The sequence below is a fragment of the Coregonus lavaretus genome, assembly GCF_964263955.1.
Source record: "Coregonus lavaretus genome assembly, contig: HAP1_SCAFFOLD_47, whole genome shotgun sequence".
NCBI lineage: Eukaryota > Metazoa > Chordata > Actinopteri > Salmoniformes > Salmonidae > Coregonus > Coregonus lavaretus.
Window position 1 is genome coordinate 4,141,886 of NW_028161510.1, and position 16,828 is coordinate 4,158,713.

The 16,828-nt window shown below is 41.9% G+C and overlaps 1 protein-coding gene across 1 annotated transcript in view; it reads right to left on the bottom strand.

Moving 5' to 3' along the window:
* Positions 1-12,450, bottom strand: part of LOC311120609 (uncharacterized protein) — a 53,751-nt gene extending 41,301 nt beyond the window's left edge. The window contains exons 1-3 of the mRNA XM_084195195.1: positions 11,882-12,450; positions 10,100-10,197; positions 5,318-5,501 (exon numbers count right to left, since the gene is read on the bottom strand). Coding sequence (XP_084051321.1) covers positions 5,318-5,501; positions 10,100-10,197; positions 11,882-12,224 — 625 coding nt within the window. The 5' untranslated portion in view covers positions 12,225-12,450. The remainder of the gene's footprint in view (positions 1-5,317; positions 5,502-10,099; positions 10,198-11,881) is intronic.
* Between the last annotated feature and the right edge of the window lie 4,378 nt (positions 12,451-16,828).

Genomic DNA, 16,828 nt, shown 5'->3' on the forward strand with positions numbered 1-16,828 from the left:
TAACAGAACTGTCTACTGTGGTGGAAATATACCAGTCTATCTTCATGTCAACTAAGAGAACTCTGTCTACTCTGGTGGACAAATACCAGTCTATCTTCATGTCAACTAACATAATTGTCTCCTGTGGTGGAAATATACCAGTCTATCTTCACGTCAACTAACAGAACTCTGTCTACTCTGGTGGAAATATACCAGTCTATCTTCATGTCAACTAACATAATTGTCTCCTGTGGTAGACTGGTGGAAATATACCAGTCTATCTTCATGTCAACTAACAGAACTGTCTACCTTGGAGGAAATATACCAGTCCATCTTCATGTCAACTAACATAACTGTCTACTGTGGTGGAAATATACCAGTCTATCTTCATCTCAACTAACAGAACTGTCTACTGTGGTGGAAATATACCAGTCTATCTTCATCTCAACTAACAGAACTGTCTACTGTGGTGGAAATATACCAGTCTATCTTCATGTCAACTAACAGAACTGTCTACTGTGGTGGAAATATACCAGTCTATCTTGATGTCAACTAACAGAACTGTCTACCTTGTAGGAAATATACCAGTCCATCTTCATGTCAACTAACAGAACTGTCTACTGTGGTGGAAATATACCAGCCTATCTTCATGTCAACTAACAGAACTGTCTACTGTGGTGGAAATATACCAGTCTATCTTCATGTCAAGTAACAGAACTCTGTCTACTGTGGTGGAAATATACCAGTCTATCTTCATGTCAACTAACAAAATTGTCTCCTGTGGTAGACTGGTGGAAATATACCAGTCTATCTTCATGTCAACTAACAGAACTGTCTACTGTGGTGGAAATATACCAGCCTATCTTCATGTAAACTAACAGAACTGTCTACTGTGGTGGAAATATACCAGTCTATCTTCATGTCAACTAACAGAGCTGTCTACTGTGGTGGAAATATACCAGTCTATCTTCATGTCAACTAACATAATTGTCTCCTGTGGTAGACTGGTGGAAATATACCAGTCTATCTTCATGTCAACTAACAGAACTGTCTACCTTGGAGGAAATATACCAGTCCATCTTCATGTCAACTAACAGAACTGTCTACTGTGGTGGAAATATACCAGCCTATCTTCATGTAAACTAACAGAACTGTCTACTGTGGTGGAAATATACCAGTCTATCTTCATGTCAACTAACAGAGCTGTCTACTGTGGTGGAAATATACCAGTCTATCTTCATGTCAACTAACAGAACTCTGTCTACCTTGGAGGAAATATACCAGTCCATCTTCATGTCAACTAACATAACTGTCTACTGTGGTGGAAATATACCAGTCTATCTTCATCTCAACTAACAGAACTGTCTACTGTGGTGGAAATATACCAGTCTATCTTCATCTCAACTAACAGAACAGTCTACTGTGGTGGAAATATACCAGTCTATCTTCATGTCAACTAACAGAACTGTATACTGTGGTGGAAATATACCAGTCTATCTTGATGTCAACTAACAGAACTGTCTACCTTGTAGGAAATATACCAGTCCATCTTCATGTCAACTAACAGAACTGTCTACTGTGGTGGAAATATACCAGCCTATCTTCATGTCAACTAACAGAACTGTCTACTGTGGTGGAAATATACCAGTCTATCTTCATGTCAAGTAACAGAACTCTGTCTACTGTGGTGGAAATATACCAGTCTATCTTCATGTCAACTAACATAATTGTCTCCTGTGGTAGACTGGTGGAAATATACCAGTCTATCTTCATGTCAACTAACAGAACTGTCTACCTTGGAGGAAATATACCAGTCCATCTTCATGTCAACTAACAGAACTGTCTACTGTGGTGGAAATATACCAGCCTATCTTCATGTAAACTAACAGAACTGTCTACTGTGGTGGAAATATACCAGTCTATCTTCATGTCAACTAACAGAGCTGTCTACTGTGGTGGAAATATACCAGTCTATCTTCAGCTCAACTAACAGAACTGTCTACTGTGGTGGATATATACCAGTCTATCTTCATGTCAACTAACAGAACTGTCTACTGTGGTGGAAATATACCAGTCCATCTTCATGTCAACTAACAGAACTGTCTACTGTGGTGGAAATATACCAGTCTATCTTCATCTCAACTAACAGAACTGTCTACTGTGGTGGAAATATACCAGTCTATCTTCATCTCAACTAACAGAACTGTCTACTGTGGTGGAAATATACCAGTCCATCTTCATGTCAACTAACAGAACTGTCTACTGTGGTGGAAATATACCAGTCTATCTTCATCTCAACTAACAGAACTGTCTACCTTGTAGGAAATATACCAGTCCATCTTCATGTCAACTAACAGAACTGTCTACTGTGGTGGAAATATACCAGCCTATCTTCACGTCAACTAACAGAACTGTCTACTGTGGTGGAAATATACCAGTCTATCTTCATGTCAACTAACAGAACTGTCTACCTTGTAGGAAATATACCAGTCCATCTTCATGTCAACTAACATAATTGTCTCCTGTGGTGGAAATATACCAGTCTATCTTCACGTCAACTAACAGAACTCTGTCTACTCTGGTGGAAATATACCAGTCTATCTTCATGTCAACTAACATAATTGTCTCATGTGGTAGACTGGTGGAAATATACCAGTCTATCTTCATGTCAACTAACAGAACTGTCTACCTTGGAGGAAATATACCAGTCCATCTTCATGTCAACTAACAGAACTGTCTACTGTGGTGGAAATATACCAGCCTATCTTCATGTCAACTAACAGAACTGTCTACTGTGGTGGAAATATACCAGTCTATCTTCATGTCAACTAACAGAGCTGTCTACTGTGGTGGAAATATACCAGTCTATCTTCATCTCAACTAACAGAACTGTCTACTGTGGTGGATATATACCAGTCTATCTTCATGTCAACTAACAGAACTGTCTACCTTGGAGGAAATATACCAGTCTATCTTCATGTCAACTAATATAACTGTCTACTGTGGTGGAAATATACCAGTCTATCTTCATGTCAACTAACATAACTGTCTACTGTGGTGGAAATATACCAGCCTAACTTCATGTCAACTAACAGAACTCTGTCTACCTTGGAGGAAATATACCAGTCCATCTTCATGTCAACTAACAGAACTGTCTACTCTGGTGGAAATATATCAGTCTATCTTCATGTCAACTAACAGAACTATGTCTACCTTGGTGGAAATATACCAGTCTATCTTCATGTCAACTAATAGAACTCTGTCTACTGTGGTGGAAATATATCAGTCTATCTTCATGTCAACTAACATAACTCTGTCTACCTTGGTGGAAATATACCAGTCTATCTTCATGTCAACTAATAGAACTCTGTCTACTGTGGTGGAAATATACCAGTCTATATTCATGTCAATTAACAGAACTGTCTACTGTGGTGGAAATATACCAGTCTATCTTCATGTCAACTAACAGAACTCTGTCTACTCTGGTGGAAAAATACCAGTCTATCTTCATGGCAACTAACATAATTGTCTCCTGTGATAGACTGGTGGGAATATACCTGTCTATCTTCATGTCAACTAACATAATTCTGTCTACTGTGGTGGAAATATACCAGTACATCTTCATGTCAACTAACAGAACTCTGTCTACTGTGGTGGAAATATACCAGTCAATCTTCATGTCAACTAACAGAACTCTGTCTACCTTGGTGGAAATATACCAGTATATCTTCATGTCATTTAACAGAACTGTCTACTGTGGTGGAAATATACCAGTCTATCTTCATGTCAATTAACAGAACTGTCTACTGTGGTGGAAATATACCAGTCTATCTTCATGTCAATTAACAGAGCTGTCTACTGTGGTGGAAATATACCAGTCTATCTTCATGTCAACTAACAGAATTGTCTCCTGTGATAGACTGGTGGAAATATACCAGTCTATCTTCATGTCAACTAACAGAACTCTGTCTACTCTGGTGGAAAAATACCAGTCTATCTTCATGTCAACTAACATAATTGTCTCCTGTGGTGGAAATATACCAGTCTATCTTCACGTCAACTAACAGAACTCTGTCTACTGTGGTGGAAATATACCAGTCTATCTTTATGTCAACTAACATAACTCTGTCTACTGTGGTGGAAATGTACCAGTCCATCTTCATGTCAACTAACAGAACTGTCTACTGTGGTGGAAATATACCAGTCTATCTTCATGTCAACTAACAGAACTGTCTACTGTGGTGGAAATATAACAGTCTATCTTCATGTCAACTAACATAACTGTCTACTCTGGTGGAAAAATACCAGTCTATCTTCATGTCAACTAACATAATTGTCTCCTGTGGTAGACTGGTGGCAATATACCAGTCTATCTTCATGTCAACTAACAGAACTGTCTACTGTGGTGGAAATATACCAGTGTATCTTCATGTCAACTAACATAACTGTCTACTGTGGTGGAAATATACCAGTATATCTTCATGTCAACTAAGATAACTATCTACTGTGGTGGAAATATACCAGTCTATCTTCATTTCAACTAACAGAGCTGTCTACTGTGGTGGAAATATACCAGTCTACCTTCATCTCAACTAACAGAGCTGTCTACTGTGGTGGAAATATACCAGTCTATCTTCATGTCAACTAACATAACTCTGTCTACCTTTGTGGAAATATACCAGTCTATCTTCATGTCCACTAACATAACTGTCTACTGTGGTGTAAATATACCAGTCTATCTTCATGTCAACTAACATAACTCTGTCTACCTTTGTGGAAATATACCAGTCTATCTTCATGTCAACTAACAGAACTGTCTACTGTGGTGGAACTATACTAGTCTATCTTCATGTCAACTAACATAACTCTGTTTACTCTGGTGGAAAAATACCAGTCTATCTTCATGTCAACTAACAGAATTGTCTCCTGTGAGAGACTGGTGGAAATATACCAGTCTATCTTCATGTCAACTAACATAACTCTGTCTACTGTGGTGGAAATATACCAGTCTATCTTCATGTCAACTAACAGAAGTCTGTCTACTGTGGTGGAAATATACCAGTCTATCTTCATGTCAACTAACAGACCTCTGTCTACTGTGGTGGAAATATACCACCAGTCTATTTTCAAGTCAACTAACATAACTCTGTCTACTATGGTGGAAAAATACCAGTCTATCTTCATGTCAACTAACAGAATTGTCTCCTGTAATAGACTGGTGGAAATATACCAATCTATCTTCATGTCAACTAACAGGACTGTCTACTGTGGTGGAAATATACCAGTCTATCTGCAGGTTGTCCTGGGAACAGATCTATTGTATTTGTTCAGAACTGACTTTGATGTGTCAAATCTCCCTCTTCCTCCTCTTCTCCTCCTCTTGTAGGTCCACTCAGCCTCAGTGTTTTCCTGCAGTCCACCAGCCTCAAAGACACCCTCTTCAGACCCAGCAGTAAGGTGATACTGGGAGAGGTACGACCGGGGGACTCTGGGAGGGTGGAGGGGGGCAGGCTAGCGTTGTCCTGGTAATAATAAAGAGAGGACACAGACACATTCACTATGGATTCTGTCATTCACTGATTTCATGAAGCACTTCAAAGAAACCTGGCCTAGCTAGACCCTGATAGAGCAAGCTGTATGCTAGACCAGACCAAGCTGTAGCAACTAGACCAGACCAAGCTGTAGCAACTAGACCAAGCTGTAGCAACTAGACCAGACCAAGCTGTAGAAACTAGACCAGACCAAGCTGTAGCAACTAGACCATACCAAGCTGTAGCAACTAGACCAGACCAGGCTGTAGCAACTAGACCAGACCAAGCTGTAGCAACTAGACCAGACCAAGCTGTAGCAACTAGACCAAGCTGTAGAAACTAGACCAAGCTGTAGAAACTAGACCAGACCAAGCTGTAGCAACTAGACCCGACAAAGCTGTAGCAACTAGACCAGACCAAGCTGTAGAAACTAGGCCAAGCTGTAGCAACTAGACAAGACCAAGCTGTATTACCTAGACCAGACCAAGCTGTAGCAACTAGACCAGACCAAGCTGTAGCAACTAGACCAGACCAAGCTGTATCAACTAGACCAGACCAAGCTGTAGCAACTAGACCAGAGAATGCTGTAGCAACTAGGCCAAGCTGTAGCAACTAGACCAGACCAAGCTGTATTACCTAGACCAGACCAAGCTGTAGCAACTAGACCAGACCAAGCTGTAGCAACTAGACCAGACCAAGCTGTAGCAACTATGCCAAGCTGTAGCAACTAGACCATACCAAACTGTAGCAACTAGACCAGACCAAGCTGTAGCAACTAGACCAAGCTGTAGCAACTATACCAAGCTGTAGCAACTAGACCAGACCAAGCTGTAGCAACTATTCCAAGCTGTAGCAACTAGACCAGGCCAAGGTGTATCAACTAGACCAGATCAAGCTGTAGCAACTAGACCAGACCAAGTTGTAGCAACTAGACCAGACCAAGCTGTAGCAACTAGATCAGACCAAGCTGTAGCAACTAGACAATACCAAGCTGTAGCAACCACGGCCAAGCTGTAGCAACTATACCAAGCTGTAGCCACTAGACCAGACCAAGCTGTAGCAACTAGACCAAGCTGTAGCAACTAGACCAGACCAAGCTGTAGCAACTAGACCATACCAAGCTGTATCAACTAGACCAGAGTAAGATGTATCAACTAAACCAGTCTAAGCTGTAGCAACTAGACCAGACCAAGCTGTAGCAACTAGACCAGACCAAGCTGTAGCAACTAGACCAAGCTGTAGCAACTATACCATACTAAGCTGTAGCAACTAGACCAGACCAAGCTGTAGCAACTAGACCAGACCTAGCTGTAGCAACTAGACCAGACCAAGCTGTCGCAACTAGATCAGACCAAGCTGTAGCAACTAGACAATACCAAGCTGTAGCAACCACGGCCAAGCTGTAGCAACTACACCAAGCTGTAGCAACTAGACCAGACCAAGCTGTAGCAACTAGGCCAAGCTGTAGCAACTAGACCAAGCTGTAGCAACTAGACCATACCAAGCTGTAGCAACTAGACCAGACCAAGCTGTATCAACTAGACCAGAGTAAGATGTATCAACTAAACCAGTCTAAGCTGTAGCAACTAGACCAGAGCAAGATGTATCAACTAGACCAGACCAAGCTGTAGCAACTAGACCCTACCAAGCTGTAGCAACTAGACCAAGCTGTAGCAACTAGACCAGACCAAGCTGTAGCAACTATGCCAAGCTGTAGCAACTAGACCAAGCTGTTGCAACTAGACCAGACCAAGCTGTAGCAACTAGACCAGACCAAGCTGTATCAACTAGACCAGAGCAAGATGTATCAACTAAACCAGTCCAAGCTGTAGCAACTAGACCAGACCAAGCTGTAGCAACTAGACCAGACCAAGCTGTAGCAACTAGACCAAGCTGTAGCAACTATACCATACTAAGCTGTAGGAACTAGACCAGACCAAGCTGTAGCAACTAGACCAGAAGTAGCTGTATCAACTAGACCAGTCTAAGCTGTAGCAAATAGACCAGACCAAGCTGTAGCAACTAGACCAGACCTAGCTGTAGCAACTAGACCGGACCAAGCTGTCGCAACTAGACCAGACCAAGCTGTAGCAACTAGACCAGACCAAGTTGTAGCAACTAGACCAGACCAAGCTGTAGGAACTAGATCAGACCAAGCTGTAGCAACTAGACAATACCAAGCTGTAGCAACCACGGCCAAGCTGTAGCAACTATACCAAGCTGTAGCAACTAGACCAGACCAAGCTGTAGCAACTAGGCCAAGCTCTAGCAACTAGACCAAGCTGTAGCAACTAGACCAGACCAAGCTGTAGCAACTAGACCAGACCAAGCTGTATCAACTAGACCAGAGTAAGATGTATCAACTAAACCAGTATAAGCTGTAGCAACTAGACCAGACCAAGCTGTAGCAACTAGACCAGACAAAGCTGTAGCAACTAGACCAAGCTGTAGCAACTATACCATACTAAGCTGTAGCAACTAGACCAGACCAAGCTGTAGCAACTAGACCAGAAGTAGCTGTATCAACTAGACCAGTCTAAGCTGTAGCAACTAGACCAGACCAAGCTGTATCAACTAGACCAGACCAAGCTGTAGCAACTAGACCAGACCAAGCTGTAGCAACTAGACCAGACCAAGCTGTATCAATTAGACCATACCAAGCTGTAGCAACTAGACCCTACCAAGCTGTAGCAACTAGACCAGACCAAGCTGTAGCAACTAGACCAGACCAAGCTGTATCAACTAGACCAGACCAAGCTGTAGCAACTAGGCCAAGCTGTAGCAACTAGACCAGACCAAGCTGTAGCAACTAGACCAGACCAAGCTGTAGCAACTAGACCAGAACAAGCTGTATCAACTAGACCAGACCAAGCTGTATCAATTAGACCAGACCAAGCTGTAGCAACTAGACCAGACCAAGCTGTAGCAACTAGACCAGACCAAGCTGTAGCAACTAGACCAGACCAAGCTGTAGCAACTAGACCAGACCAAGCTGTAGAACTAGACCAGACCAAGCTGTAGCAACTAGACCCTACCAAGCTGTAGCAACTAGACCAAGCTGTAGCAACTAGACCAAGCTGTTGCAACTAGACCAAGCTGTAGCAACTAGACCAGACCAAGCTGTAGCAACTAGACCAGACCAAGCTGTAGCAACTAGACCAGACCAAGCTGTAGCAACTAGACAAGACCAAGCTGTAGCAACTAGACCAGACCAAGCTGTAGCAACTATGCCAAGCTGTAGCAACTAGACCAAGCTGTTGCAACTAGACCAAGCTGTAGCAACTATACCAAGCTGTAGCAACTAGACCAGAGCAAGATGTATCAACTAAACCAGTCTAAGCTGTATTAACTAGACCAGACCAAGCTGTAGCAACTAGACCAGACCAAGCTGTAGCAACTAGACCAAGCTGTAGCAACTATACCATACTAAGCTGTAGGAACTAGACCAGACCAAGCTGTAGGAACTAGACCAGACCAAGCTGTAGCAACTAGACCAGAAGTAGCTGTATCAACTAGACCAGTCTAAGCTGTAGCAACTAGACCAGACCAAGCTGTAGCAACTAGACCAGACCAAGCATTAGCAACTAGACCAGACCAAGCTGTAGCAACTAGACCAGACCAAGCTGTAGCAACTAGACCCTACCAAGCTGTAGCAACTAGACCAAGCTGTAGCAACTAGACCAGAACAAGCTGTAGCAACTAGACCAAGCTGTAGCAACTAGACCAGACCAAGCTGTAGCAACTAGACCAAGCTGTAGCAACTAGACCATACCAAGCTGTAGCAACTAGACCAGACCAAGCTGTAGCAACTAGACCAGACCAAGCTGTAGCAACTAGACCAGACCAAGCTGTAGCAACTAGACCAGACCAAGCTGTAGCAACTAGACCAGACCAAGCTGTAGCAACTAGACCAGACCAAGCTGTATCAACTAGACCAGACCAAGCATTAGCAACTAGACCAGACCAAGCTGTAGCAACTAGGCCAGACCAAGCTGTATCAACTAGACCAGACCAAGCATTAGCAACTAGACCAGACCAAGCTGTAGCAACTAGGCCAGACCAAGCTGTATCAACTAGACCATACCAAGCTGTAGCAACTAGACCAAGCTGTATCAACTAGACCAACCAAGCTGTATCAACTAGACCAGACCAAGCTGTATCAACTAGACCAGACCAAGCTGTATCAACTAGACCAGACCAAGTTGTAGCAACTAGACCAGACCAAGCTGTAGCAACTAGACCAGACCAAGCTGTAGCAACTAGACCAGACCAAGCTGTAGCAACTAGACCAAGCTGTATCAACTAGACCAGACCAAGCTGTAGCAACTAGACCAAGCTGTATCAACTAGACCAGACCAAGCTGTATCAACTAGACCAGACCAAGCTGTAGCAACTAGACCAGACCAAGCTGTAGCAACTAGACCAGACCAAGCTGTAGCAACTAGACCAAGCTGTAGCAACTAGACCAGACCAAGCTGTAGCAACTAGACCAGACCAAGCTGTAGCAACTAGACCAGACCAAGCTGTAGCAACTAGACCAGACCAAGCTGTAGCAACTAGACCAGACAGTTGTCATGTTAGGTAAGTACCATCTGGTGATCTGATCTGGAGAGACTCTTCTCTGCCTCGTCAGCATCATGATGTTGTTGAGGCTCCCCAGAGGATCCAAGATAGTCATGTCTCTCTCCTGTGTGAACGACAAAGTCAGACAGTCAACGTAGTGAATGTTTAAATGCTTTCACAAACTTTGACAATTGTCTTCTACAATTAATAAGACAGTCAAGTGAGCAACAATAGTCATATGTTGTCTTCATTTTTCACATAGTAGTATGTCTATGATTTTAGTCTTCCAATAAGTTATTCCAGTTGCTGAAACCTTAGGCAGTGTTCCAGAGAACTTTAGGTCACCAATATTATTATGGTTATTATTTCATTATCAGCTTTACAACAGAGAGAAAACCACTGGAAATAAGATCAATAATCAATATTACAAGATTCAACAATGAGTGCCTCACCTTAATTATTTGGTCTATTTCCCCCTCATAACTTAGCCTACTGTTCTGACTTGGTTGTGCACATTTAGCCTATAGCCTGTTTTAGAGAATTGTCATTGAATATTGTTCTGACTTGGTGTACAGGGAGAACACTGTAAGAACGGCCCATGTTCTGAATTCTGTCGCTGTACATTTTAAAAGTGCTGAACAAATAGTTATATTGACTACGTCCAGCCTAGCTCGCTCATTAATGTCTTAATCGAAATTACGGATTGCCTCTTATCCGCTCGTCGTCCCCTTTATGCCATAGTTTGTACATTGTCTCAATTGTCAGTAGAAACCACATTTGTTTAAGCAAGTCAGCCATATCGGCTATGTTTCTTTTTAAAGGCAGTAAATGAGGCTGAATGAAGTGTTTCGCTGCCAGACAAGGCTCCGCTGATAGCCAGGTGTAGCGGTGGTAAGGTGTTGGGACTCTGCTGTTGGGACAGCTTTATGGAGGCCCTAACAGTTTGGGACAGCTTTATGGAGGCCCTAACAGTTTGGGACAGCTTTATGGAGGCCCTAACAGTTTGTCACCACCGTTTGTCACCGTTATAGTGCAATTAATCAGTGGTGGAAAAAGTACCCAATTGTCATACTTGAGTAAAAGTATAGATACCTTAATAGAAAGTTACTCAAGTAAAATGGAAAGTTTACTGAGTAAAATACTACTTGAGTGAAAGTTAAAGTATTTGGTTCAAAATATACTTAAGTATCAAAAGTTAAAGTATAAATATTTTCAAATTCAAATTCCTGATATTAAGCAAAGCAGACGGCACCATTTTCTTGTTTTTAAAATGTACAGATAGCCAGGGGCACACTCCAACACTCAGACATAATTTACAAACGATTTATTTGTGTTTAGTTAGTCCGCCAGATCAGAGGCAGTAGGGATGACCAGGGATGTTCTCTTGATAAGTGAGTAAATTGGACCATTTTCCTGTCCTGCAAAGCATTATAAATGTAAGGAGTACTTTTGGGTATCAAAGAAAATGTAGGGAGTAAAAAGTACACTATTTTCTTTAGGAATCTAGGGAAGTAAAAGTAGTCAAAAATATAAATAGTAAAGTAAATTACAAATACCCCCCAAAACTACTTAAGTAGTACTTTAAAGTATTTCTACTTAAGTACTTTAGGCCACTGCAATTAATGTATTGTTTAGTGTTGTGTAGTGGTTTTTGCTGGCATGCATCTAAAAAACATTTTAAAAGTTTGCCCACCAAGATTGACATGCTGAAATCGCCACTGCTCAAAAATACCGTTCAATGGGTAGAATTTCGTGCAAATCATGGTATTTTTTTGTCCTGGTTTCATGAGGAATCACTCAGTACTTACTGGTGTTAATCAGATCTCTCTCCTCCTCTTCTTGTTCTTCCTCCTCTTTCGATGTGACAGTTTTCTCCTCCTCCTTGACTCTAAAAACTGCATCCTCATCATCCTCCTCTTTCACTCTGAACGCGTCTTCCTCTTCTTTCACTGTAACATCCTCCTCCTCTTTCACTCTGAACGCGTCTTCCTCTTCTTTCACTGTAACATCTTTATCTTCTTCTTTCACGGTAACAGCTTCACCCTCTACTTGTTTTTGTATTGTAACATCCTCCTCTTCCTCCAGAGCTTCTTTCTCCGTCCAGCAGACCTCCTCTTCTTTAGCAGGAGGAGAGTAGCTTAGTGAGCTCATGGTCGGGGATGTTAGCTAGTTAGGCTAGTGCTAACTTAACCAGCCAGCTAGCTGACCAATAACAACAACACCGTAAATATGAAATTAAATGGGATAACTAACTAGAAGACAGAAGTTAATTCAAAACACAGTGGCTAATATACCAGAAAGCGTCTAAAGAGCTTCAATGCTTCGGCTAGCAAGCTACCGAGGTGGCTGACCAGTTTCATTGAACTATCAAAGAGCTGGGTTGTCACTACTTACCACAGCCACAAAGTCAGCATTGGCTGTCGCCAAAATTCATGAAAACAAACATTTACTTTTTAGTCTTAATTTAAGGACAGGGTTAGGCATAGCGTTAGCAGTGTAATTAGGTTTAAAATCAGATTTTAAGAAGATAAGTTGTAGAAAAGGCAGGGTTTAGACATATTTGTGACTGTGATAACTAGTGCCGACCGACTAGCTGTTGTTGTTGTTGAAAGAAGCGTCCCGTCCACTAAATTATACGTCATACTCTGGCAGACTTGCCTGAAAGACCCACATCGCCATCTGCAGACTGGAGTGTGTAAAACAGTTGACATTTGTAATATTATTTTCAGACAAAAAGTTAATAACTTTCAACGATTGTTTGAATTTTATTTCAAATATAATATTAAATAACAGTATATGAAATGTATATAGAGGGAATCTCAAATTTCAAAGTCATCATTTGAAAAATGTAGGTTGGGATTCAATCTGAATCTGCTTAATATCATCCTCCCTCTCTCTCTGACCCTCTTTCTCCCTCCCTGACCCTCTTTCTTTCTCCCTGACCCTCTCCCTCTCCGACCCTCTTTCTCTCTCTCTGACCCTATCTCTCTCTCCCTCTGACCCTCTTTCTCTCTCCCTGACCCTTCCTCTCTCTCTCTCCCTCTCTCCCTGACCCTCTTTCTCTCTCTCCCTCTCTCTCTTTGACCCTTTTTCTCTCTCTCTCTCCCTCTCTCTCTGACCCTCTCTCTCTGACCCTATCTCTCTCTCTCCCTCTCTCTCTCTGACCCTCTTTCTTGCTCTCTCTCTCTCTGACCCTCTTTCTCTCTCCCTGACCCAGAATATAATATGTTTATAAACACTTCCACATTAATGTGGATGCTACCATGATTACAGATAATCCTGAATTAATTGTGACGCTAACCTCCCCTGTTATTGTAATGGTGAGAGGTTAGCATGTCTTAGGGGTTTGATATAAAATGCTAACCTCCCCTGTTATTGTAATGGTGAGAGGTTAGCATGTCTTAGGGGTTTGATATAAAATGCTAACCTCCCCTGTTATTGTAATAGTGAGAGGTTAGCATGTCTTGGAGGTATGATATAAAATGCTAACCTCCCCTGTTATTGTAATGGTGAGAGGTTAGCATGTCTTAGGGGTTTGATATAAAACGCTAACCTCCCCTGTTATTGTAATGGTGAGAGGTTAGCATGTCTTAGGGGTTTGATATAAAATGCTAACCTCCCCTGTTATTGTAATGGTGAGAGGTTAGCATGTCTTAGGGGTATGATATAAAATGCTAACCTCCCCTGTTATTGTAATGGTGAGAGGTTAGCATGTCTTAGGGGTATGATATAAAATGCTAACCTCCCCTGTTATTGTAATGGTGAGGGGTTAGCATGTCTTAGGGGTATGATATAAAATGCTAACCTCCCCTGTTATTGTAATGGTGAGAGGTTAGCATGTCTTGGAGGTATGATATAAAATGCTAACCTCCCCTGTTATTGTAATGGTGAGAGGTTAGCATGTCTTAGGGGTATGATATAAAATGCTAACCTCCCATGTTATTGTAATGGTGAGAGGTTAGCATGTCTTAGGGGTTTGATATAAAATGCTAACCTCCCCTGTTATTGTAATGGTGAGAGGTTAGCATGTCTTAGGGGTATGATATAAAATGCTAACCTCCCCTGTTATTGTAATGGTGAGAGGATAGCATGTCTTGGAGGTATGATATAAAATGCTAACCTCCCCTGTTATTGTAATGGTGAGAGGTTAGCATGTCTTGGAGGTATGATATAAAATGCTAACCTCCCCTGTTATTGTAATGGTGAGAGGTTAGCATGTCTTGGAGGTATGATATAAAATGCTAACCTCCCCTGTTATTGTAATGGTGAGAGGTTAGCATGTCTTGGAGGTATGATATAAAATGCTAACCTCCCCTGTTATTGTAATGGTGAGAGGTTAGCATGTCTTCCTCCCCTGTTATTGTAATGGTGAGAGGTTAGCATGTCTTAGGGGTTTGATATAAAATGCTAACCTCCCCTGTTATTGTAATGGTGAGAGGTTAGCATGTCTTAGGGGTATGATATAAAATGCTAACCTCCCCTGTTATTGTAATGGTGAGAGGTTAGCATGTCTTAGGGGTATGATATAAAATGCTAACCTCCCCTGTTATTGTAATGGTGAGAGGTTAGCATGTCTTGGAGGTATGATATAAAATGCTAACCTCCCCTGTTATTGTAATGGTGAGAGGTTAGCATGTCTTGGAGGTATGATATAAAATGCTAACCTCCCCTGTTATTGTAATGGTGAGAGGTTAGCATGTCTTGGAGGTATGATATAAAATGCTAACCTCCCCTGTTATTGTAATGGTGAGAGGTTAGCATGTCTTAGGGGTATGATATAAAATGCTAACCTCCCCTGTTATTGTAATGGTGAGAGGTTAGCATGTCTTAGGGGTATGATATAAAATGCTAACCTCCCCTGTTATTGTAATGGTGAGAGGTTAGCATGTCTTGGAGGTATGATATAAAATGCTAACCTCCCCTGTTATTGTAATGGTGAGAGGTTAGCATGTCTTGGAGGTATGATATAAAATGCTAACCTCCCCTGTTATTGTAATGGTGAGAGGTTAGCATGTCTTAGGGGTATGATATAAAATGCTAACCTCCCCTGTTATTGTAATGGTGAGAGGTTAGCATGTCTTGGAGGTATGATATAAAATGCTAACCTCCCCTGTTATTGTAATGGTGAGAGGTTAGCATGTCTTAGGGGTATGATATAAAATGCTAACCTCCCCTGTTATTGTAATGGTGAGAGGTTAGCATGTCTTAGGGGTATGATATAAAATGCTAACCTCCCCTGTTATTGTAATGGTGAGAGGTTAGCATGTCTTGGAGGTATGATATAAAATGCTAACCTCCCCTGTTATTGTAATGGTGAGAGGTTAGCATGTCTTGGAGGTATGATATAAAATGCTAACCTCCCCTGTTATTGTAATGGTGAGAGGTTAGCATGTCTTCCTCCCCTGTTATTGTAATGGTGAGAGGTTAGCATGTCTTAGGGGTTTGATATTTGACCCTCTAACTTTCTCACTCTCAAACTTTCAATGCAATTATCTGCAAAAGATTGGTGACAAACAGTGGGTAAACTGTTGGGAAATCAAACAGTGGGTAAACTGTTGGGAAATCAAACAGTGGGTAAACTGTTGGGAAATCAAACAGTGGGTAAACTGTTGGGAAATCAAACAGTGGGTAAACTGTTGGGAAATCAAACAGTGGGTAAACTGTTGGGAAATCAAACAGTGGGTAAACTGTTGGGAAATCAAACAGTGGGTAAACTGTTGGGAAATCAAACAGTGGGTAAACTGTTGGGAAATCAAACAGTGGGTAAACTGTTGGGAAATCAAACAGTGGGTAAACTGTTGGGAAATCAAACAGTGGGTAAACTGTTGGGAAATCAAACAGTGGGTAAACTCTTGGGAAATCAAACAGTGGGTAAACTGTTGGGAAATCAAACAGTGGGTAAACTGTTGGGAAATCAAACAGTGGGTAAACTGTTGGGAAATCAAACAGTGGGTAAACTGTTGGGAAATCAAACAGTGGGTAAACTGTTGGGAAATCAAACAGTGGGTAAACTGTTGGGAAATCAAACAGTGGGTAAACTGTTGGGAAATCAAACAGTGGGTAAACTGTTGGGAAATCAAACAGTGGGTAAACTGTTGGGAAATCAAACAGTGGGTAAACTGTTGGGAAATCAAACAGTGGGTAAACTGTGTAGTCTTGCATTTTACCTTCCACCAGGTGATGTATTATAATGGGGTTGATAGTGACAACCACCCCCCTCCACCACTAGATTTTATAATAATGGGGTTGATCGTGACAACCACCCCCCTCCACCACTAGATGTATTATAATGGGGTTGATCGTGACAACCACCCCCCTCCACCACTAGATGTATTATAATGGGGTTGATAGTGCCACCAGAGATCCTGGTTCGTATCCAGGCTCTGTCGTAGCCGGCCGCGACCGGGAGACCCGTGGTGCGGCGCGCACAATTGGCCCAGCGTCGTCCAGGGTAGGGGAGGGATTTGGCCGGCAGGGGATGTAGCTCAGTTGGTAGAGCATGGCGTTTGCAACGCCAGGGTTGTGGGTTCGATAAAATAATGTATGCACTAACTGTAAGTCGCTCTGGATAAGAGCGTCTGCTAAATGACTAAAATGTAAATGTAAATGATAGTGACAACCACCCCCCTCCACCAGTAGATGTATTATAATGGGGTTGATAGTGACAACCACCCCCCTCCACCACTAGATGTATTATAATGGGGTTGATAGTGACAACCACCCCCCTCCACCACTAGGTGTATTATAATGGGGTT